The sequence below is a fragment of the Garra rufa genome, chromosome 9, assembly GCF_049309525.1.
Source record: "Garra rufa chromosome 9, GarRuf1.0, whole genome shotgun sequence".
Classification (NCBI taxonomy): domain Eukaryota; kingdom Metazoa; phylum Chordata; class Actinopteri; order Cypriniformes; family Cyprinidae; genus Garra; species Garra rufa.
Window position 1 is genome coordinate 38,092,825 of NC_133369.1, and position 25,519 is coordinate 38,118,343.

Sequence of the window (25,519 nt, forward strand, 5' to 3'; positions counted from 1 at the left end):
GGCAAAAATACCACTGGAGACATGCAAAAAGCAAGTCAGCAATTATAGGAAGCCAAAAAAAGGCTTTTCTATTGATTTTTGAGAAGGGTATGAATAATTTTGGACATGCTACTTTTTGTTCAAATGTAAATAAAAGAAGAGTAATTTTTTTTTTTTCGCAATGATGCCTCTTGAACATCGTCTTATTATCTTCTGGGTCCGGGAGACATCTGTGTCATTACTAATAAAAAAAATAGTTCAATAAAAGTAACTTTTATACACCTGGCAAATTCTGACTTAAAGTTACTTTTATTGAACCATTTATATATATATACTTTTATTTTTTTCAGAATTAAATTTACATTATATTACCTATAAACATTCCATTAATTTAAACTGAATTATAGTGGGATTTAAAATTCATTCTCAGTTCAGTACTGAATATCAAATTACTGTACATCAAAACTCTTTCTCATAACCACAAAACTCCATTAAAGAAATAATAACTTCTCAGTGCTACTTCATTATAAGGCTAAAGCAGATCTACTGTACTATCATAATGTTCCAGTAAAACTGCAGCAAATTTACAGTATGCACCAATCTCCACTAATGGTTTTCCTGTGACCGCAGAGCATTCAGACTCTGAGGTCAGTCTAATACTATAATTGTAGTGATACCTTTAGGTGATAAATGTTTTCTTCTGCATCCAGATCAATGCACTTGGCTTTCTTCTTAATGGCCATGACGGACAGCCCCACATCAATGCAGCCATGGAGCTTGCCTTTCTCAACCTGCACAAAGCACAGACAGAAAATCTGACCTATAAATATCACCCCTACCTTGTATATCAATACAACAGATGCTACTTTGTTGCAACATCCTCAAATTACTACTGAGCAAATATGCTGCTCCTGGTTAAACCTCAAATGACTATAGATTCAACTGAATTCTAGGCTCTTGTGCTTTTCCAGAAATAATCAAATATACTGCATTATTTCAAAAATACAACAGAGTGACAGAACAGCCCTAGTCATCCTATCTTACTGTAGCTATTTCATGACATAAAAATTGTGAAGAATTTAATGGGTAGTTCTCCCCAAAATATGAAAAGTATCCCATTATTTACTCATCATCAAGCCATCCTATGTGTATATGACCTTCTTCTGTCAGACGAAAACAATTAGAGTTACACTTAAAAATATCTTGGCTCTTCCAAGCTTTATAATGGCAGTAAAACAGTGTTGATAATTTAAAGTCCAATAAAGTTCATCTATCTATCATAAAAAGTGCTCCACATGGCTCTGGGCGGTAAAAAAAGAAGTGAAGTGAAGTGAATCTATGCTTTTTTGTGAGTAAAAAATAACCATATTTTACATCTTTATAAACCATAATCTCTAGCTTCGGCTAAATGTCGTACACACATTCAAGAGAGTGGTGTTCCAGCGGATGACAAAGGACATAGTGTAAGCTTCAATGAGAATATGCTATTCTTGTGAGAATCAAGTTTTGCTTCAAGCAAAGGAAAACCAGTCTAATTTGGCTTTTATCGAAATCCTCCGACATTTTTCTTTGCTTTGTACTTTAAATTCATGACCAGTGTTCTGTTCTGCTCTCTCCTCCATGCTTCTGCATCCGTCACTGCATTCACCTAAGTCCTACGTCATCCGCTAGAACACCACTCTTTCATGTACACTGTAAAAACAAATAGTTGTTTCAACTCAAACTAAAAATTAACATTAAGTAAATTTCGTGTTGAAACAACTATTTGATTTTTTTTTTTTAACAGTGTATGCGTGTGTGAAAAATTTAATTATGGATATGTTTCTTACACAACGCATTGTTTCACTTCAGAAGGTCTCTATTAACTACTCATTTTTATAATGGATGGATGCACTTTACTGGTCTTCAAAATCTCCATTCACTGCCATTATAAAGTTTGGAAGACATTTGTTAATATAACTCTGATTGCATTCGTCTTTCATATACACCTAAGATGGCTTGAGGGTAAGTAAATCATGGGGTAGTTTTCATTTTTGGATGAACTATCCCTTTAAGGATTTGACTCCATTAACAAATCTTTTAGTATTTATAAGGATAAATATTCAACAACAAAAAAAGAGAAACAATTCAGGTGCCAAATAACAAAGAAATACATTATTTTAATTCTACAGTCAAACCAAAAATTATTCAGACACCAGATATAATGTTTGATATTTTTTACTAGTGGCATTTATTCAAAGTGCATTTTAATGTTGGTCTAATCATAAATTATAATAATATCTGGCACCAGATATAATCACCAGATATAAATTAGTGAATGCATATTACCTATAAATATTCCATTAATTTAAACTGAATTATACTGGGATTTAAAATTCATTGTCAGTTCAGTTATGAATATCAAATTCCATTCAAGTAATCATAACTTCTCAGTGCTACTTTAATATAAGGCTAAAGCAGATCTACTGTACTATCATAATGTTCCAGTAAAACTGCAGCAAATTATGATATACCAGACATAATTTATATATTTTTTACTAGTAGGTGCAGGACACTATAGTTAATTTATGTAAGATAAAAATAATTAAGCAATAAGGTACGAGAGGCCGTGCTGTATCATGAATAAATCACGGCTGAAGGGCGTTGCCTGCAACCCCTTCAGCCGTGATTTATTCATGATACAGCACGGCCTCAAGTACCTTATTGCTTTTATAAAACGGTTACCACACAATAAAAATATTAAAATCAAAAATATATATTAATTTATATATATTAAGTTGTACGTTTTCATAAAGTAAAATCATTAACTGCCTTCCGCTGTAAAAAGTAGTCCCTAACTGCTGCAGCTGTGTTTACGTTGCTAAGGGTGGTTGCTAAGGGGGTTCAATGATACACAAAACCGTTGAGTGAAGCGGTCATAGCAGTGCCGTATCATGAATACGACACAGCTGCTGACCAATCAGAATTGAGGAATGGAACTAACCGTTTTATAAAACAAAATAAAACATATTATATCTAAAAATTCTTTATACAGTGGACTAACAGTAACATTGATAAAAATTTGGGATCAAAAATTTGATTTGACACTTTGACCTGACCTTTGTTACAGACCTTTCTATCAAAGTTATCTGACATTATCAAAATGAATTTGTTCTGACAGTTTAACTTTTAAGTTCTTGTCATATTTTATTGCCAGTTTCTAAACTATAGCGAATAAACTGTGATAATGTGAGAAATGTTGAAGTTGTCTGACTAAATTTTGGTTTGACTGTACTTAGTAAATAATTATGTAACATGTGGCAACATATTTTATTCATTTACAATTTAAAAATAGTACTGACAAAACACATAACATGTATCTTTAACAATACACTCACATTATAACTGACCAGTCAATAACTACACTTGATTAGTTCAAATATTAATAAAAAAATAACCAGCTCATTACAGTTATTTATCCCACTATCTGACTAAATTCAGAATTTGCAAGCGTATGCCCCTCTGTAAGCATACTGTGCATTCAAAACAATAAATTTCACAAAAGGTGACAAGTTTGCAGCACTATAAATGCAAGAGGGCTTTGGCTAATTTTGCTAATGCATAACCTTGTCAGTGATCCTTCCTCACAGGCACATTTAACTAGTGCTCTTGATTTAGAGGCCAAAAAGGCTACATCTGAAAGATATATGGCAGATTAAATACGTACTTTCATTATAATTTAATACCCTGCCCTTAAGCATCCACTCTATAATGCTGTTTAAGAGAGCAGACTGGCATAAGGGAAGGCAATTACAACCTAGGTGGCAGCACAACAGTTTCTTACATTTGCAAACTATCGGCTCTAGACGATGCTATCAAACCCCGGGGACATTAACTTTGATTTTACATACCCACATCTACAGGCTTTTATCAGCAGGAAGCATATATTGACAGAAAGCTGGAGGTGTAGGACCTCTAAAGACTGCTGGAGCTCTGTGAAGACTTACATGATAGGGAACTGACCACTAAAAGTCCTGAGTGCTTTAGTTCAGTGGATTGAGTGAGTGAGTGTGTACATGCAAGGCCTTTTAGACTCACATCAGCTGCGCATTTGGCGTACTTCAAAATGCCTTTGTCCAAGTAGAAGAATCTCTGTGAGGAAAAAAGCACAAAGAGGAGAGGACAGAGGAGAAACTTGGGTCAGATTTATTTGGTAAATGATGAATGTCCTCTCAGGGGACGTGTACGCACTGTTGATGAATGAGAGTCTGTGTATCGCTATGCCTCTTTTCTGTCTATTCTTGTATTCACTCTTTTTGGTTGAAGGGGAATATGGGTATTTTTGGTGTACAGACCTTTGAATGGCTTTTGAAACTGGCACAGAAGAAAGTATATTTGCCTCAAATAATACTCACTTCATATTAATTGTGTTTGTGCACTTAAATTGAACAGAAAAAATGCTTTAATTGTCAGGCGGCCCACACTGAAAAAAGTGGAATGACTGTGCCTTTTATTTAAAGTGCATTTTTATGTTGGTCTAATCATAAACCATAATCGTTTCTGGTGTAACCTGTTTAGTTCAGTTTGGCTAAAAGCAAAAAGCACTCTTTGTTGAAAAAAATAAAAAATAAACAATTCTGATGACTTGAAGCTTTGTTGACCACAGACATTATTGTGGGGTTTAATTCTTTTTTCTGGTGTTTTTGTTGTTGTTAGTCCATAACTACGGAGCCCCTTACGTCACCTGTAGAAGAAAAATAATTAATCCGTGGGGACGGTTTTGCAATTCGTTCCCTCAGTTTATAAACCGTACCCACGAATTCTTAAACTGTTCCCTCGGTTTAATAAATCGTGCCCACGGATTTCCAATCCGTGCGCTCAGATTTTGTAAACCGTACCCTCGGATTTTGAATCCGTGCCCACAAATTCATAATCCGTGCGCACGCTTTAGCAATCCTTTCCCACGGGTTTTAAATTGTACTCACGGATTTGTGGCCCCGATCAGTAGAAACAGTAGTATAAGCTGTTTACGTCATAATACTTATTATTTAGTAATTAGTATTATTAGTAATTAGTAATTATTATTTAAATTTATAGGCTAAATAAATGAGTGCACAAATGTGTTTGTTTATTCTTAACATGTAGACTCATTTTGGCGATTTTATGATAATCTTTTCACCCAGAGTTAGATTCACTGTTAATGTAATTATTAAATATGTAATATATTACATTGCATTTAGTTTGAGAGCAAAGTAATGACACATAACCTGTACATTATTTGTTTCGTTAATTTACCATGATTCGCACTTACAAAACTTCATCTTTTTAGTGTTTATTTTACATTAATAAGCAATAGATAATAGGATAACAATAACCAATAGGATAAAACACAGGTGTGGTGTTTTAGCAGCTAATCTGTTAGTGATTAATATAAAATAAACGCTAAAAACTGTGTTTTGTCAGTGTTCCATGGTCTCATATAGCCTACTATGAGAAAATAAAGTTTAATAAATGCAATACAATGCATCCAGCACCTATAAACAGGTGGCCTGGTTGAATTTGGGGGCGGGGCCACAAATCCATGAGTACAGTTTACAAACCCGTGGGAACGGATTGCGAAAGCGTGCGCACGGATTATGAATTTGTGGGCACGGATTCAAAATCCGAGGGTACGGTTTACAAAATCTGAGCGCACGGATTGGAAATTCGTGGGTACGGTTTGTTAATCCGTGGGCACGATTTATTAAACCGAGGGAACAGTTTAAGAATTCGTGGGTACGGTTTATAAACTGAGGGAACGAATTGCAAAACCGTCCCCACGGATTAATTATTTTTCTTCTACAGGTGACGTAAGGGGCTCCGTACATAACAGACAAGGTGATGCATATTTTAAAAATATATCACAATAAAAATTAAGCTTTTGTTTACATTTTCATATTATAGCTAATTCAGCTTTTGTTTATGGTGAAATTAACTTATAAAAGACCCACAAATTACTATATTGACTTACATTTCTGGCCAACATGTTATCTTGTGTGTAAAGAAAATTTGATTAAGTGTGATCTTTATAATAAAATCTCTGCACTAATTCATCTAATTATTCCACTTTTTCCAGATATTTTGAATAAAACATTGGTGGAGGCATTAATGCATGACTATTTCCCACATACCTTGTGCCAGCCTTTCATTGGCCACTTTCTCTTCTTCAGCATGTAGCCGGACTGCTTCTCTGGCTCCTGAACATTGGAAAGACCGCCACGCAGACCCTCCACAATCTCCCAGCTGTCCTGTACAATGCAATTCAATACATATGAACATTGTACAATGAAACGCTGTACTTAAATGACCTAAGTATAGTGTTTCTAACTCAGTGCCTAAGAAAAATGTTAATAATAAATGTGTCAACTAGACATGACTGGATGGCTATCATCAGGCAGGACTGCTTTACATTTACACACGTAATGTGAAAACAGAGAGTCAAGATGAAGTTAGAAAGTTAATTGACAGATTAATACAGAATAGGCATTATGCTTATTTAATATATAAATAATGAATACTTTTTTTCAATTATTTTTTATGATATATAGTGGGTTCATGACATAAAATTAATTATATTGATATATAAGAATTTGGTTATTCCACACACTCATTATTTGTTTGATGAATATTGTAGATGGATTTAAAAGTGCTGAATATTGTAGCTGAATTTAAAAATGTGGATTGGAAAGTGATGAAATGCATAATAATTTTACAGAAAATGTTTTAGAAGGACAGGAGGGCAGCAGGGCTAGACAAATTGAGTTGCGGCAAGCTTATGATTTATCTCCCCTTTATTCAGAACACAGAAAAAAATCCATCATCTTATTTTAGTGTTCAGCTTATTTATAGGTTTAGTGGTCCTGCATTTAGTGGTCCTGCATTTTTGTGACTTAAAAGAGGAAACAAAAGCCCTAATGCAGAAAATCATGAATTTAGGATAGAATTGATAACCAAACAAAACCATATGCCGTATTTACTGTATTAAGCAGTACAGCTGTTTCAACACTGATAATAATCAGAATTATTTCTTGAGCACCAAATCAGCATATTATAATAATTTCTGAAGAATCATGTGACACTGAAGACGAGAGTAATGACTGCTGAAAATTCAGCTTTGCATCACAGGTTTACATACATCTTGCAGAATTAGCAAAATGTTAATTATTTTACCAAAATAAAAGGGAATATACAAAATGCATGTTATTTTTTTTATTTTAGTACTGACCTGAATAAGATATTTCACATAAAATATGTTTACATATAGTCCACAAGAGAAAATAATAGTTGAATTTATAAAAATGACTCCGTTCAAAAGTTTACATACATTCGATTCTTAATACTGTGTCGTTGTTAACTGAACGATCCACAGCTGTTTTTTTGTTTTGTTTAGTGATAGTTGTTTATGAATCCCTTGTTCTGAATAGTTAAACTACCCACGGTTGTTCAGAAAAATCATTCAGGTCCCAATAAGTCTTTGTTTCTCCAGCATTTTTGTGTAATTGAAACCTTTCCAACAATGACTGTATGATTTTGAGATCCACCTTTTTACAGTTGAGGACAACTGAGGGACTCATATGCAACTATTACAGAAGGTTCAAATGCTCACTGAAGCTTTAGAAGGAAAAACTATGCATTAAGAGCTGGGGGTGTAAACTTTTGAACAGAATAAAGATTTGTAAAAAAAAATAATTATATATATATATATATATATATATATATATATACAGTACAGACCAAAAGTTTGAGAATCAAAATGAATGAGAAGGTGTGTCCAAACTTTTGGTCTGTACTGTATATTTTTCTGTTTATTAAAGTTTTTACTCTACATTTGTGCAGTTTTCAGTGGGTAAGTGATATTTTTTAAATCTATACAAATTAATAAATAATAAAATATTTTTTAAATGGGTTTTATACAAAACTGCTTTTTTTGTAAAATTCACTTTATAAAAGACCCACATTTCTAACTTTAATTCATGGGGATAACATGGATAATTTTACATGGTTTAGTGTAAGATTTTTGCCCATCTTTGGAAAATCCAGTTTTAAAAGTAAAAAAACAACAACTACAAATAACTTTTACCAGTAGGTGGCTGCAGAGCTCCACTATTTGCTATTTGCTATTTGACCACCTGAAAGATATTTTTTCACAAGTTTTTTTCAGTTGAATTCATATCTGCAGTACAGACCAAAAGTTTGGACACACCTGAATGAGAAGGTGTGTCCAAACTTTTGGTCTGTACTGTATATTGCCTAAAAACATTTATTTTTTATTTAGTACTGCCCTTCAGAATCTACAGAAGATACTTACATACTTACATTGTCTTCTCAGAAGACAAAAAGTTACCATGATCTTTCTCTAAATGTTTCCTTCTGGAGCATCAGTGAGCGTTTGAACCTTCAGTAATAGTTGCACATTGTATTATTTAGAGTGCTGACAGACGGAACAAAATGTGGGTCTCTATTCTCCTTCTTCAGAAAACTCTGTCTCTTCCTCAAGGCAAGAGCTGCACTGCCCAAACACACTCTCAGCAATTCACTACATCAAGGACAACTTTAAAAGAGACATCTCTATAGCCAAGGACAAAACCCAAACATGCATTAAGAACCACAACGTGAGACTAATGAAACAAACCGCTCTTACACAACAGCGCAAATCAAAGAGCAACACACCCTTCAAGGGATGCTGTGTTATGACAGTAAAACAGACTAGCTCATCAACCAACCCTTGTGAAAGTACACTTTAGAATACTTAGTTGCCCACTTATACAAAGTATGCCCACTTATTACAGAAATATTAGTTATTTTTTTTATTCACTTAGATAAACTAAGACTTAAAGGGATAGCTCACACACAAATGAAAATGAAAATTACTGTATGATTTACTTACCCTCAAGCAAAGCTAGGTGTGTATGACTTTCTTCTTTCAGATGAATACGTTTAGAGTTATATTTAAAAGACCTGGCTTTTCCAAGCTTTATAATGGCAGTGAATGGCTGTTGAGATTTTTAAGTCCAATGAAGTGCATCAACCTATCATAAAAAGTACTCCATATGGCTCAGGGGGGTTAATAAAGGCCTTCTAACCAGAATCAATTCATTTGTGTAAGAATAAAATCCACATTTAAAACTTTATGAACTGCAATCTCTAGCTTCCACTAACTGTCATATGCGCATTCACAAGCCTGGACATTTTTTAATGTAACTCCAATTATATTTGCCTGAAAGAAGAAAGTCAAATAGGATGGGTTGAGGGTAAATAATGGTTTAATTTTTTATTTTTTTGGGTGAACTATCCTATTAATGAGGACATTTCATTGAGGAAGTGAGCACAAGATCACCTGCTGGGATTTTAGCCCTCTTTGCAGTAGTTTTAACTCTACACAACATAATTCCATGATGTTGGTATTGAGAGTAACGTCTGCCACCCGAACAGTAAAACATATCTCCGCTTAGAAGGAATAATGAGCTTTATAATGCTACCAAATGATGAGATTAGAGATTACAGCCCCATAATCAGGTCAGCGTGTTCATCCGAGGAGAAGGACACCCATCCGCCCTCCGGAGCTCAAAGCATATGAACGCACACATGTGCAGGTGAACATATGCACACCGATATATTAAGTCAATACACAATAGGAACAAACATGTGTGAACAGTGACTGAAGATGCATAATGGTGTCAAAAGGTCTGAGAGCAGACTTTTGAACCTTGCTGTGTTTATCCTAATCATCCACAGAACATGATTAGTTTGCCACTAATTCCCTCACATAAAAGCCTCAGGAAGTGTTTCAGAATTGCAATAAATGAAAAAACAAAGGGCTGCAAAGTTTTTATTCATCTGGCGCTCAAGGCTCATTTCATAAATCGGTTATATTCGTATTTCCCACAGTCATCTGACTGAGAACAGAAAGATTAATACTGTGTTTCGGCACAGCGAGTAATGGGACTGATGAAGATAAAGTGGAGAGGCATAGCTCAGAATGTTCTGGGTAATGTCCAGAAATATTTTGTCTAGTCTACTGCTTTCTGCTTTCATCTGTCAGACAGTTTTTCATTTGCTTTTAGAAAATTGCAAAAAGAAAAAAAAAACTAAGCACTATAAATATTTATACTCCAAAGCCATTTTTGTATGAAGCTAAATCAAGAGAAGTTAAGGCTCTTAGAACAAACACAGCTGTCTCATGTCAAACATTCAAACTTCAGCTAATGTTTAGTAGATGCATGTATCCATGGAATTCTTATTCTCATCAAGATTTTAAGGTTAATTATTATGTTAATATATAGAAAAAAGTATATTTCAGTCATGACAACCCTTTGAGTAGTTTTAGCATTTTAACAGATAGAGACAATGTTAATTTATTTTTTCTTGGCAGTCTAGCTGTCATTGCTGCTTCAAAGTTAGGAGATTTGCTACTGCCAAAACATTCACAGACATGCAGCTTCTGCACAGACATAGATATACAAAATGTCCTGTAGTATGGTTGGGGCCTTAGACAATGCCATCTTCAACTGCCGATGGCTGACAGACATCAATTCATGCCCAAATCCAAATACTGTGTTCAGTTTAATACTTTCTTTTGCAATTATATTGTTGGGTAATTATACTTTATATAAACTGCGGGCATCAGGGAGCTGGTAATTGTATGCAGGGCATTGAAATTGCTTTTGAATGCACGCTCGCTTTTTACTTTCACTTTCAAGATTAGTGATCACACAGACTCTGTGTATACTACGGAGTGGCAGTACTTACCACACATTTTACAAGATTAGACGTTTGTCAGTAGTGCTCAGGAGTGCTCTTCTCCTTACTCTGTTTATGTGGTAAATTAAATTTTATGTACTGTAATGTCAGAGGCTACCGCTAGCAAGCAGCTAACCATGTACTCACATGTACTGTCTTTCTTTCCTTCAGTTGTAAAGAAATATTTTTTTGCGGAAAACATTTTAGGATTTTTCTCCATATAATGGATATGTATGGTGCCCCCAAGTTTGAACTTCCAAAATTCAGTTTAAATGCAGCTTCAAAGGGCTCTAAATGATCTTAGCCGAGGAAGAAGGGTCTTATCTAGCGGAACGATTGGTTATTTTCAAAACAAATTGACAATTTATATACTTTTTAACCTCAAATGCTCGTCTTGTCTCGTCTATGCGATCCGCATGCGCAGTCTGTGTGATCCGGGTCAATACAGTTAGGGTATGTCAAAAAAACTCCCATCTCGTTTTCTTCCTCAACTTCAAAATCGTCCTACTTCGCTGCAGAAATACCATGACAAAATAATTGAACATACAAAGAAGATCAAACGCCCTTTACAAAAAAATGTAAAACAGTGCTGTAAGACGATTTTTAAGTTGAAGACGAAAACTAGATAGAGTCTTGAAGAAAATGAACGTAGAAGTTTCACTATTAGTAGAGACGCTGCTGCCGATCACTTTTGAGAGACGCACAGACTGAGAGTGGTAATTCACAAGCTTAATCTCTCTTTCCCTCTCTCTTTCCATCTGTCTCCCTGTCTGTCTGTCTAAACTTCATTATTAACTGCATTAGTCTGCTATCAGTGGCTCAAATGTCGTTACTAGGTCTTCAAGGCATTGGAAGAGCTGCATAAGAAATTAATCCTACTCACAGTATTCTTTTTAGGACAAAAACAGGACGAATGTCTTGAAATATATCATCTGATTGATGTCTTGAGGTGTGGTAACCATAGTATAAGCGGAATAATTGACTTCAGTCCATTTAATTCTACAAAAATAATGCACTATTCCATTGGTGTGCATTATTTTATAAGAATTCAACGACCCATCGTCAATGATTCCTTATGTAATCACTTCAGCTTTTGGAAATCATATTCATAAACATATTTGGCACACAAAATGAGATGACACACAGAAAAACAATCTTATTCACCATTTAATTAGCTATATGAAAAAGCAACTGAATGACACATCATTCTGACTAGCATCTCCTTTTGCAAGTCATATGGATAAGAAACTAAATAAAGGTAAGAGAAGACATTTTATTTTTGGATTTTTTATTCACTTATAGGGATATGATAACCAAAACAGCCCTGAGCTAGATCAAGCTTTGTGTCATGAGTCTGGTCTGTGTTTTCTGTGTCTGTGTTTAAGGACTTTTATTTGGTAGTTTCTGTGCCCCATTGTTTTCTGCTTCCCTGCCTCTCTGCTCCCCTATTTGTTACCATGGACACTCATTTGACCACACCCACTTCCTCGTTAGTTTCCACGGTTACTCATTAGCTCATTCCCCCTGCCCTGTGTATAAATAGTCTTTGTGTTTCCTCTGTAGTTTGTCGGTTGTTAAATGTGTAATGGTTGTCTCTTGCCCTTGTCTGAGTTCCGGTACCCTCTGGATTTTATTGTTTTGTCATGGATTCCCAATAAACTACTGCATCTAGATCCTCATTGCCTTGTCTCTTCCAGCAACGTTACAGAACAACCGACCATTATGGATCTAGCAGGAAGTTTTTCTAACCCACTAAGATTGCTATGCTCCATTTTTCAGAATGGCCGCCCCATCGAGTACTACGTGGAGGAGTTTATCACATACTGTCATCTGGCACCGTGTGATGAGATCACACTGAAGGAATGTTTCTGGAGTGGACTCGACCCCGAGATCAGTTACAACCTACCTGAAGAGGACCCCAGTTGGACACTCGCACAATTCATTGATTTTGTCATGTCATGTTGCAAATCTCCGTTCACCGTAGGTGAGGTTGAGCCGGTCCTCAAGATGTCTGCTAGCCCAGAGCCTCTTCACAAGATGGCCGTCCTTCCAGAACCTGTTCACAAGATGGCTACCGCCACGCCCAAGTCTTCTCACAAGATGGCTGTCTCTCCAGAACCACTGCCCAAGATGGCTGCCACGTCCAAGTCCTCTCGCAAGATGGCCGCCACGCCAGAGCCTGCTGCAAAGATGGTCGCCACGCCAGAGCCAGCTGCAAAGATGGTCGCCACGCCAGAGCCTGCTGCTAAGATGGCCGCCATGCCCAAGCCTGCACCCAGGATGACCGCCATGCCCAAAATTATTAATGAAAAGGTGGCTGCAACATCACACCCCCACATTTTCGTGACTTATCAGAGACTAATATCAAGCTTGGAGGACCCACCACTGCTGTCAGCTCGTTCAGTCGGTCCCTTACTATCAGCACCAGCCAAGCCAGCGACTGTTAATGCTACGACAACCAAGCCAGCACCTGCTAATGTCATGTCTGCCAAGCCAGCGCCTGCAAACGTCACATCTGCCAAGCCAGAGCTCGCTCACGTCACGTCAATCAGACCACAGCCTGTGAATGTCACAGCTACTGTTCCTGTCACGTCAAGTCATGTCACAACTGCTGTTCCCGCAAGGTCAAGTCACGTCATGGTGGCTGTTCCTGCACTGCCAAGTCACGTCTCGCTCCCAAGCCACGCAGAGCCAACGCTCCCAAGCCACGCAGAGCCAACACTCCCAAGCCACATGCCCACAAACCCGATGGGCCTTCCATTAACCACCGTACTGCCCACGATGGCCATCGCCATTCTGAGTGTGTGGGCTGCACACTGCGTCTCAGAGGCCTCATCTGTCCACATGTCCGCTGTGCCTATACCTCCTTCGGAGGTGGCGTGCAAAGCGGAGTTCCCTGCTCTGCCAGCTCCATCAAGGCTCCCTGCTCTGCCTGCTCCGCCAAGATTCCCTGCTCTGCCTGCTCCGCCAAGATTCCCTGCTCTGCCAGCTCCATCAAGGCTCCCTGCTCTGCCTGCTCCGCCAAGATTCCCTGCTCTGCCAGCTCCATCAAGGCTCCCTGCTCTGCCTGCTCCGCCAAGATTCCCTGCTCTGCCAGCTCCATCAAGGCTCCCTGCTCTGCCTGCTCCGCCAAGATTCCCTGCTCTGCCAGCTCCATCAAGGCTCCCTGCTCTGCCTGCTCCGCCAAGATTCCCTGCTCTGCCAGCTCCATCAAGGCTCCCTGCTCTGCCTGCTCCGCCAAGACTCCTTGCTCTGCCTGCTCCGCCAAGATTCCCTGCTCTGCCTGCACCGCCTAGGCTCCCTGTCGTTTCTGTCACGGCTATTGAGGCCGTTCCAGAAATCTCTGTCTGCCCTGTAACGGCCACAAAAGCCGTTCCTGAAGTTCCTATCTGCCTAGTCACGGCTATGGAGGCCGCGTTCTCCCATGAACTCTCTGCTTCTCTCCTTGCTCTGTCTGCCTCCTCTGTCTCTGCTCTCACTAGGTCCTAGTCCATGACACGGCTGGCTGCCCCACCCTGGAGGGCTCCTGCGCCTCGTGTTCCGCCCTGGAGGGCTCCTGCGCCTCCTGTTCCGCCCTGGAGGGCTTCTACGCCTCCTGTTCCGCTCCCTGGAGGGCTCCTAAGCCACCTGCTCCACCCCGGAGGTCTGCTCCGCCCTGGTGGGCTCCTGCTCCGTCTGCTCCGCCCTGGTGGGCTCCTGCTCCGTTTGCTTCGCCCTGGTGGGCTCCTGGTCCGTCTGCTCTGCCCTGGTGGGCTTCGTTTGCTCTGCCCTGGTGGGCTTCTGCTCCACTCTTGAGGGTTCCTGTTCTGCCTGTTCCGCCATGGAGATCGCCCGTCATGATCTGGTGGTCCTCTGCTCCACCGTGGGGACCGTTGGTGCCATCTGCCCTGCTATGGTGGTCCTCAGCTACTCCCATCTGGCCGACTCCACCCTGGTCTCTCACTCTGCTTCAGTCCCCTGTTTCTCTTACTTCATGGACCTAGCCCCCCAGCCCGCCCCCGTTCTACTCAAGCTCCTCCCTCCGGACTTGTATTTAGAGCGGCTGGAAGCCGCTCCTTTGAGGGGGGGCTATGTCATGAGTCTGGTCTGTATTTTCTGTGTCTGTGTTTAAGGACTTTTATTTGGTAGTTTCTGTGCCCCATTGTTTTCTGCTTCCCTGCCTCTCTGCTCCCCTATTTGTTACCATGGACACTCATTTGACCACACCCACTTCCTCGTTAGTTTCCACGGTTACTCATTAGATCATTCCCCCTGCCCTGTGTATAAATAGTCTTTGTGTTTCCTCTGTAGTTTGTCGGTTGTTAAATGTGTAATGGTTGTCTCTTGCCCTTGTCTGAGTTCCGGTACCCTCTGGATTTTATTGTTTTGTCATGGATTCCCAATAAACTACTGCATCTAGATCCTCATTCGCCTTGTCTCATCCAGCAACGTTACACTTTGATCTCTACAAACCAAACTATCACTTTAATTAAATATTAAAAATAAAAAGATTTTATCATTAGCTAGCTCCACACAGAGGAGCTGCTTTATAGCAGAAAATCTACACTGACTCCAGTTTGTCAAGTTTATTACTGTAAAGCTGCTTGATTTAAGGCTATCCATTGTATAAAGCACTATATAAATAAACATGACGTGACTGCTTTACTGTACTGAACTGCAGAGCTTGTGCAAACATCTACATTGTTGAAATCCAATGCATTATTAAATACTACTTTTATTTCGCTGTCAGTTTTGGTTGTGTTTATTTCATTATTGAGAGGAAAGCATGCAGCAAATATAATTAGATGTTCATTCAAATGCCGCTTAGCAGCTTCAAGTTCGGCTGCATTTGCTCTGAAGCACTGTCTCTATTTCTCTTGAATTGCATTCAGGAGGGCTGAATTACAGTCTTGCGCTACAGCACCACATTATTGCAGGCTCTTACATTAGGTCATATGAGATCAAATGACTACTTGATAACAAAAACATAACAATTTTTTATTTTTTTTGCTTCAGCCCTAATCTGATGCCAATTTAGTATACATCACTCAACCCTAGCCTGTAGCTGATCTAGACAGGTGGTGCTGGTGGAGGTGGAGGGTCTCTGAGGAACTCCGATAGCACGCTGTTGGAATGATTTACAGCAAACTCCAAAGCAGACTATTTAAATGTTGACCAAGTAAGCTCAATGGCTGCAGTTACAGCTGAGGCCAATCAGTTTGTGCCATATAGTAAACAATGTGATTTCTAGCAGATTACATACCAAGAATCAGTCTGCGCCGTAAGTTTACTGACTGAACTCATAATGTGATATTAATAATTGTTAAAAGTTTTGTTTTTGCACTGAGCACTGTATTTTATGGCCTCAGAATAAAGATTTTTTTTCTCAAAGAACACTGTGCGTAGGCTTTCATACTTTTTACTATAAAAGGGTGGGAAAATACTCTATATTTCACGCCAAACCACAGAATGTCAATTTCCCAGGCGTATTTTTGTCAACTACCTATTTACAGTATCAGCAGGACAAATATTAAACCTGGAAAAACAACACAACTGAGAGTCTCATTTTATCACATACACTAATTTTTGATTTTTGATTGCTTTTGGTGAAAAATTAGACATATTTAGATTATTTTTTATCTATCAGGTAAAAATCATTCTCTTATTGCTTAGAAAAGTAACACCTTTACACACAAAGCCAAAATATTTGAGGTGTAATTGTTATCTGTTCAAAGTTGCAGATTGAGTTACATAGAGTTTCAGGAAAAAAGGTACAAAGGTTGTCACTGGGACTAATATGTACCTTAAAGGTAGCAACATGCACCCCTTAGGGGTGAATAAGGTACAAAGGTGTACCTTTTTAAAGGGCAACGCCCTAGTGACAGCTTTTGTATCTTTTCTTCTTAGAGTTTATCAAAGTGATACTTCTATGTACACTACCAGTCAAAAGTTTTTGAACAGTAAGATTTTTAATGTTTTTAAAGAAGTCTCTTCTGCTCACCAAGCCTGCATTTATTTGATCCAATGTACAGCAAAAACTGTAAAATTTTGCAATATTTCTACTATTTAAAATGATGCTTTAAATTGATCAAAAGTGATGATAAAGACATTGGAAGATTTCTATTTCAGATAAATGCTGTTCTTCTGAACTTTCTATTCATCAAAGAAACTTGAAACAGTTCTACTCAGCCATTTTCAACATAATAATAACGGATTATTAATTTTTTGAGCAGCAAATCAGAATATTAGAATGATTTCTGAAGGATTATGTGACTGGATCGTGATCATGTTTTTTAAATAAAAAACAGTTATTTTAAATAGTAAAAACATTTCAAAATTTTACTGTTTTTGCTGTACTTCAAATAAATAAATGCAGGCTCGGTGAGCAGAAGAGACTTTTTAAAAAATGTTTAAAATCTTACTGTTCAAAAACTTTTGACTGGTAGTGTAGCTCATTGTCTGCCGAAACAAATGTATACACACTTACCTGTCTGCTATCATGTTTAGAAGAGGAACTGCTATTGCTGTGAGATGGAGAGGAGATCTTTTGGGACATGGTGGAACTTTTCTCCTCTGAGCTCATCTCCTGCTCTCAGTGAGAGGGACAACGTAAAAAGGAGAGGAAGAGGAGGAACCGAAGGAGAGGAGAAGAAGGAGGGAGAACCGACAGCTCAGCAGTTGTGGGTCTCCATTTGCTTGTTCTTCCAAAGCTTGGACACAGTGTTCGAGCCTGTGGACAGATGAAGAGAGTAAGAAAGGATTGATCGGGGGATGTGTGTGAAAGGCAACCTCAACACGATGTCAGGCTTTCATCTGTACAGGTAATGAACACCACTCACCCACCACAGGATATCAAATAGCAGAATTATCTGAAAGTATAAAGGCTTGGTCAGCAGGACACACAAGCTGCGGGTTGTGTTGAGGAATCACAGCGTGAATCACTGGACATACTATATAAGTCATCCCTGGATCATCTCCCACTTGCTCAGCTTCTTTCTTATGAAAGTTAAGAAAAGTGTGGGGGCTACACTGAACACACACTGACTCTATGAATCTGTGCTTCATTTATAGCAGTTACAGACGTCAGAGATCGCCGCTCTGTAGTAACCGTCTTTCCTTCCCTGTCTCATCTCATCCTCGCTGCTCTGTCTTCCTCTCAGTGTGGTTCTCACATGAATGGAGAACAGAATGCAAATGTCCTCTTGCTTTGTGTCTGGGTTTGTTTGAAGTCATGTGTCACGACAGCACCATATGCATACGTGTGTTACAGCACCTGTGCTGAGTATTAATGCAGGTTACAGCGTGTGGGATACATGTCAAACACACATAAAATACCAGACATAAATTGCTATTCGAGCGTTATTTACATATCACATATATCAGCTTTATATTGACCATTTAGGGAATCCAGTAATAAAAAACAGAATTTACTGTGTAAAGTGGAATGTCATGTAATTTGCAAAATTTTGGATGTTGAAATCAAAAGTAGGTCAGTACACTTAAATCAAAATGAGATATGGACTAGTGTCTGTGAATATTAAGCCAGAAAAACACTAATTAAATATGAATCCTGCATCTTCTGTGTCTCTGTGTGAAAGACTGGCTTAAAGTTAAAGTTATCGTCACATCATATACAAAAAGACACTTAAAGGTCTTCACAGCCAAAATAAAATTCTGGTTTAACTTGAAGAAATTGTGACAGACATATATTGCTTAAATGTAATGATAGTACTACTACTACTAATAAAATTATTATTACATTTTTTTAAGGAATATTTACCAGCAAAATAATTTAGCAGAATCTATTTACCAGAAGATGCAAATACACGACACAGTATTTCAAAAAATAGAGAAATAAAATAATAATATGTTTTTGCAGACAAATAATGGAAAACACAGAATTAGGTAAAAATAGTGAATTAGAATTTTTTAAACAGAACTAAAACAGAAAAAAATGGAATCCATAAAACAAATACATAAAATATAAAACAATAATACATAAAATATAAAGTCAAAAATATAAGATATAAAATGCTGTAAAAAAAAGGATTTCATAGGGCCTAATTTTTAATACATTTAACTTTTAATAAATTGCTGTTAAATTGCTTCATGTATTAGACATGCTTTTTGATGAATGTATTTTTTTATTTAACACTTAAAACAGAGTCCAGAAGAATTAAAACAGAAGAAATGATATCCATAAAAAAAATTATACATGAAATATAAAATAATAATACATAAAATCTAAAAGATAATTTGGGAAAAAATAAAACAAGACAAACTTGCTATTGTTAATTTTTTTTTTAACCATTAAAACAGAGTCTAGAAGAATTAAAACAGAAAAAATGAAATAAAAATACATAAAATATAATAATGTGAATATTATGTAGACCTATTGTTTAATTTAAATGTATGCTTTAAAAGTAATCATAAACTGCATAAACACTTTAAATTTAAATGGCGTCTTTGATAACAGTATTCTATAAAAATGATTCTGATTCCGATTCTGACATTCAAAGGCACAACAATATTGTCTTTTATTCCGAAGATTTTACCCGTTTCATCTTGTTACCAGTGTTTTTCACTATGATGTCTACTTCAAATTGGTCTATAGGGCCCAAACCATTTGCCACCAAAAAAAAACGATATTGGTTAATCACTTATAACAACATTTAATTCAGGAAGTTGGTCTAAAATATGTGCAACGCATTGCATTTTATTTTGTGGCTGAGATTTGTTTTTCCTCTTCTAGAATGCCTTTTGATGGCATTTTAAAAACCATATTCCAGTCTCTCTCACTTTTCTTCATTATGAGCAGCAGCACAGGTCACAACGTGGGACACAGGAATGCAGCAAGGTTAATTAGATTAGTTTTGCACTCAACAAACCAAACACCCCTTCATTTCCATCAGCCTGTGAAGTGCAAGTCAATAGAAACACTCTCTTTGTCTCTGTCGTTCACTCCTTCTTCTTTTAGGGAAATTATACTTCAGCTCAAGCTGTCTAAAATTTCTTTCTCTAGGAGCAGGACACAGGAAATTGCGAAAATGAGCACTATGTTGACTCTTGAGTTAATGTGCATCAGCATCATGTGTCAGCTGCAAATCGACATACTAAGATTTAATCACTTCCTGTGAAAATGGAGTAATCTGTGTTTCTTAATGCAGCAGTGTGGTAAATAAGCAGCTTTGGTGCTCTTGTGTTAATCGTAACCAACATGCCATGACATGAATGACTGAAAAACTTCAAATACTAGAAGAACACATGCTGACGTCCTGTCACTGAAATATGTCCTATCATATAACACCCATCTTGCATTCAAATTGAACAGCAAAGTCGGGTTGCTATTTAGACCTGATGTTGCAATGCATTCAAATGGTTCTCCAGTCACCACTTTTTAATTTAATCAATGAGAGAGTCTCAGATTATATATAATTTTAGTCAATGTGTCAGTACAGTTACAGAATTGGTGTTTGTTACGCACTTTAGTTGATTACATTACACTACACTTAGGTTCTGTTGCAACCTTGAAAACACCAGGAGAGATTTGTTGTTTATTTCTAGATGTCATTTTAGGTGAAAAAACAGCTGGATATTGTCATTTAAGTTTCTTCTTTTATTTTGGAGGTTGTGTGTTTCTTTTTATGTCAGATGAGTCAAATCAATCAGCGTGAAGTCGATTGTTTGAATTGTACGCCAACTTCCTAAACCTCTTACTGAGCAATTGAAGATACAGATACGGCTAATTACGGTCGCCACATGTAGTCGCTTTAAGTAGCTGTGGTGACTGGTTTGTTCCGGTAAACAGACTCCTGGTTGTGAGTAAACGGCACTCTCCACCGCCGCCTGTCTCACCTCACCCCGCGCCACTTCAGAAGCCAACAGAGAGCAGCTGCCTCCGTGTGCCGCCCCTATTATTTATTCATTCACTTTCCACTGATCACATTCAACACACACACACACACACACACACAGCCATACACGTAGACACTTACATACCCATGTACATTAAGTAGTTGACATGAAATACTTGTGAGAAGTTAACATATCCTGCATTGTGATATACAGTACTCCACCTAAAACACCTAAAAAAAAATCTTTAAGCATTAAGGTGCTTACCCCATGTCATCCAATATGTCATGTCTTTCTTTCTTCAGCTAAAATAAATTAATTAAATTTTTTAATTATTTAATTTAATTTAATTTTTGAGGAAAACATTCCATCCAAGATTTTTCCTAGAAAAAGGGTCTATCTAGCGAAAAAAATACAATTTATATACTTTTTAACCACAAATGCTTGTCTTGCACTAGCTCTGCATCTACGACATCACATATTACACGATCACATTGGAAAGGTCACGCATAAAGTAGTAGGCAGATGTTTACAAAATGAACATGCAAAGACAGTCAAACGCCCCTTACAAAAAAATGTAAAACAACAATGTCAGATGATTTTGAAGTTTGAGTTTGATGGAGTTTTACGCCTGGGTCAATGATGCGAGTGCAACGCCTACATTTTCTGTCCGATTGCAATGTTTCAGTTGAAAAATTGTTTAAATGCATAAAAAGATGCCATATATATGCACTCACTTTAACTTTTCAAAAAATATTAGTTATTTGTAATTTTTCTGTCATTCATAGTGTCAAAATAGCATGTGGTGCGACCGTCCAGCCTTAACTCCTGTTCTGGAAACATCTTTGAAATTACCCTAGATTTATTTAGACTTATTTTCTGCACTATTTGGCAAAATTTCCAAAGTGTTTTGTAATCCTGTATAAAATTGCAAAGCACTTGTATTCATATTTCCATCATAATATACAAACAAATTTGGAAAAATTAACCTTTTTATCAGCTGGTATGTAGTTACCATATTTGGATATTATGTTGTTGTAACACCCCATGGACTGTCTGTGTTGGTTTTTTGCTCATCATGTGCACTAATTGCCAATCACCATCACCTGTCCTAGTGCCATTAGCCTGGATTTATAAGTTGGTTCGTGTTGTTTTCATTGTCCAATCTCAAGGTTGTTTTGATATGTGTTCACCTGCCCTACTTGTCTGGATTTACCTATTTGGATTTATTAAAAGACCTTTTGTTGTTTTCTCATCTTCGTGTGCTTCATTTAAACACACATGCATGACAGAAGAGACAAAAAAAGGGAAACAGTTTAAGCAGCAATCTACTCTGTGTTTCATTTTCCTGTTTTTTCCCTCAGTGTTTTTCTTTTGCTATTTTCTTATGGATCCCTTTGATAGTTTATCTTATATTTTTAAAGACGGCCGTCCCCTGGAGGAGTACATTGGCAAGTTCCTCCCCTGTCTTAGCAGACTACTCTCAACCAGTGGTCTCGATCAGGGGCTCACCAAATGAATGCCTCTGGCCGGGTCTGGGTGAACCCTGCCCAACTACATCAACCTTGCTTGGCTCCCCAGTGGATCCCATCTCCTTGATGCCAGCCCCACTCAAGACCCAGAGGTCAGCAAACCCACACCCGACTCACGGATCCAGAGTCCGAGCCCACCGTGGATGGAGAGCTAGAACTGATAGAGTGGGAGATAGCTACGGAGTCTGAGCCAAGCCAGTCCAACCAGGTGTGAGAGCCGTCTACATGCCCACGACGGTGGATGTATCAGTGGAGCGTGAGGGTGCTGAGGACAGCATCGCCCACTGCATCGCTGCTAAGGGTGAGCGAAGTCTGGATCTGGGACAGTCAGATATGGGACAAGATTTGATTAATTTCTCTGAGGATATAGAAATGGAACTTCCTACCTACCCTGAACAATCTGTCTGCCTCAAACCATCTACCTGCTTAAATTTCCCACCCACCCTCCCTCAGTTATCTGTCCAGCAGCCCTGCTGTTTCAGCTCTGCCACCGCTGTCTCCTGACAGCCCCTAAACTTACCCCCCTCAGTCGCCAGAGCCTTGGGCTCCGTCTTGGATCATCGGCTCTCCGTCTCCGTCTCGGGCTCCACCTCCATCTGCTCTGCCTCCGTTGGTCGGCCCCCTGGAGTCATCAGCCCTTCCTCCACCATGGCTCCTTCCACCGTGGGCTACCATCATGGCTGTGGCCTGGGTCTCACCTGGCTCCTCCTGCTCCGTCACCCTTCTGTCTCCTCCTTGGCTCCTCCCTCCGTCTGATCCACCCTGGACCCTTCTGTCTCCTCCTTGGCTCCTCCCTCCATCTGAGCCACTTTGGAATCCTCTGATCGTCCTCCTCCCGGGAGTCCGTCCTCCACCGAAGCCTCATCCTCCTTCATAGACTTTCTGTTTCCATCCCTTATCCGCCCCTTTAATCCGCCTACTAGTCCCATTCTGTCATTCCTGGTCTATGGCGCGGGGTTGCGCCTTCCGGGAGGGGGGGGGGGGTGATGTAACACCCCTTGGATTGTCTGTGTTGGTTTTTCCCTCTGTTGCCCATATTTGGTCCTTCCTGTTCCTGTCCTTGGCATGTGCACTAATTGCCAATCACCATCACCTTTCCTAGTGTCATTAGCCTGTCTTTATAAGTTGGTTTGTGTTGTTTTCATTGTCCAATCTCAAGGTTGTTTTGACGTGTGTTCACCTTCCCTACTTGTCTGGAATTACCAGACAAGTTTGGATTCATTAAAAGACCTTTCCTTCTATTCTTGTTGTTGTGCACTTCATTCAAACACACAACTGTGACAGTGGTATGACCTCAAAAAAACAGTGAATATTAAGTTATTTCTACAAGTATTTATTTTTATTATAAATTTCATAGTGACCTTTTGGGAAGCTAGCTTGTTTAGTTTAGATGGCCAGTTCTGTGCTTGTAAATTTTGTGTGCTTGTGGTGCAATTGAACATCATGTGGTGCGACCACTGCAGAGTGTTTTCCATTATAGATATATGTCCCAGATATTGCAGATATGGCATTTTTTGTGATTTTATATTCAAGTGATGGTTTATATACATAACATACTTTATTCTTGTGTCATTTGGAATGGATATTTATGCAATTTGGGTTATTTCAGATGGTTTATTTTTAATCTTTGTACAATATGAGAAAAATGCAAGAAAACTTTAGAGCATATAATTTTAGTTTGGTGATTATGCATTTATTAGTACTTTATTATTTAATTATTAATAACTATTGTAATGTATTTTACCAGAGGCTACTGCTAAACAAAGTAAAATGCTCGCCATGGGCAGCATGTTAATTCTGACCCTGCAGTCAAGCACAAACCCCAGATGTCATTTTCTACTGTAAGAAAGCTGAAACTCCAGACAAAGTGTCAACTGAGCAGCCAAGATGGGCAAAATTCAGAAATACCTGGGGCTAAAGAAATGCCTGCAGACAATCCCAAGTGCTGCTTTTTAATGATATAAGGTCTTTGTGTCATTTGCGACCATTTATCATGTGGTGCAACCAATAATAGCAATAACTGTAATAAATTAAAAATAAAATGTTATTTCTGTGGTTGAAATATTAATCACTGCTACAGTATTCTTAAGTGAATGGTATTTTAAAAACATTTTTATAAATTTTATGCAATTTAGGAAAATAAGTCTGCTAACTGCATTTAAGAAGGCTGAACTCTGAAATTATAGAACAATTATTTACAAAAACACAAAAGAAACACTTTAATTACTGAGAACCTCTAAAAAATTTTTTTAGCATGTTAAGGAAATTAATCAACTTTAATAATGCACCACTTGATATTTTTTAAGGCTATGGCCAATTTATCTAGATAAAAAACACTACAATACCTTAATTTTAATATGAATTTATGTGTAAACAACAACTAAAAAATAAATGTAATTGTTTAATGTTTAAACAATTACAATAATTCTTTTTTTAAATGGGCCTGTTGAAAATGTCATGATCGGGGCTGTGGGTTTTCCCTCAGCCACCTGAGGTCGCTGTGCTGGCACTGCACTCCCTTGATTGTTCACCTGTCTTTGTCATCAGCACTAATCCCACATCTGTTCACCATCAGGACTATAAGTATCCTCACTGATCATTCTGCATTCATGTCTGCATTGTCTCGTGTCCTGTTTGTTTTTGTGTTCCTGAATTCCCTGGCTTTAGATTATGTACTAGATCTTGTTTATTTTGTGTTCTGGTTATTAGTTTGTGCCGTGTTGGCCTTTTTGTTTGTTTAGTTGGTTTTCTTTTCATTAAAAACACCTTTACCTGCATTTGGACCCAGACCTCCTTGTTGCACCGTGACAGAAAATCCATTTACATCAATGACTTGCCTTATGTGTAAAGCCATAGACATACATCACAGAGCTAGTGCAAGATGGCAATATATATATATATATATATATATATTTTTTTTTTTAGAAACTGACAGATTGTTTTACTTGATAGGACCCTTATTCCTCGGCTGGGATCATGGGACCTTTAACCCGTTGAAGTCCACTATATTGAGAAAAATCCTGGAATGTTTACTCAAAAACCTTAATTTCTTTTCGACTGAAGAAAGAAAGACATGAACATCTTGGATAACATGATGAGGGTGAGTAGATTATCGAGACATTTTAATTCTAGAGTGAACAAACTATTTTAAGGCAAAAAGTTTATCAAAATGGAAAAAAAATGTCATAACACCTAAAATATTCACTTTCCTTAAAGGTTGTATCAGCGATTTCTAGCCTAAAACATAAAGTGTCAATTTCAGCTCACCTTTCATCACGATCCGCTCGCTGCCTGCCCCATAAATTGTCTGTGAAAAAACCGCGTCTCTCTGGTCAGCCTAGGGTCCGAGATATGCCAAAAAAACAATCGGCACTATCAACACACCACAGATAACCAAACAGTGTTCCAACTAATCAGCG

At 38.0% G+C, this 25,519-nt stretch overlaps 1 protein-coding gene across 2 annotated transcripts in view; it reads right to left on the reverse strand.

Moving 5' to 3' along the window:
• osbpl3b (oxysterol binding protein-like 3b) overlaps positions 1-25,519 on the reverse strand; it is a 98,591-nt gene that overhangs the window by 38,098 nt on the left and 34,974 nt on the right. For both annotated transcript variants that reach the window (XM_073846683.1, XM_073846682.1), the window contains exons 2-5: positions 17,204-17,446; positions 6,129-6,245; positions 4,057-4,110; positions 657-770 (exon numbers count right to left, since the gene is read on the reverse strand). In XM_073846683.1, the coding sequence (XP_073702784.1) occupies positions 657-770; positions 4,057-4,110; positions 6,129-6,245; positions 17,204-17,299 (381 nt within the window). In that variant the 5' untranslated portion in view covers positions 17,300-17,446. The remainder of the gene's footprint in view (positions 1-656; positions 771-4,056; positions 4,111-6,128; positions 6,246-17,203; positions 17,447-25,519) is intronic.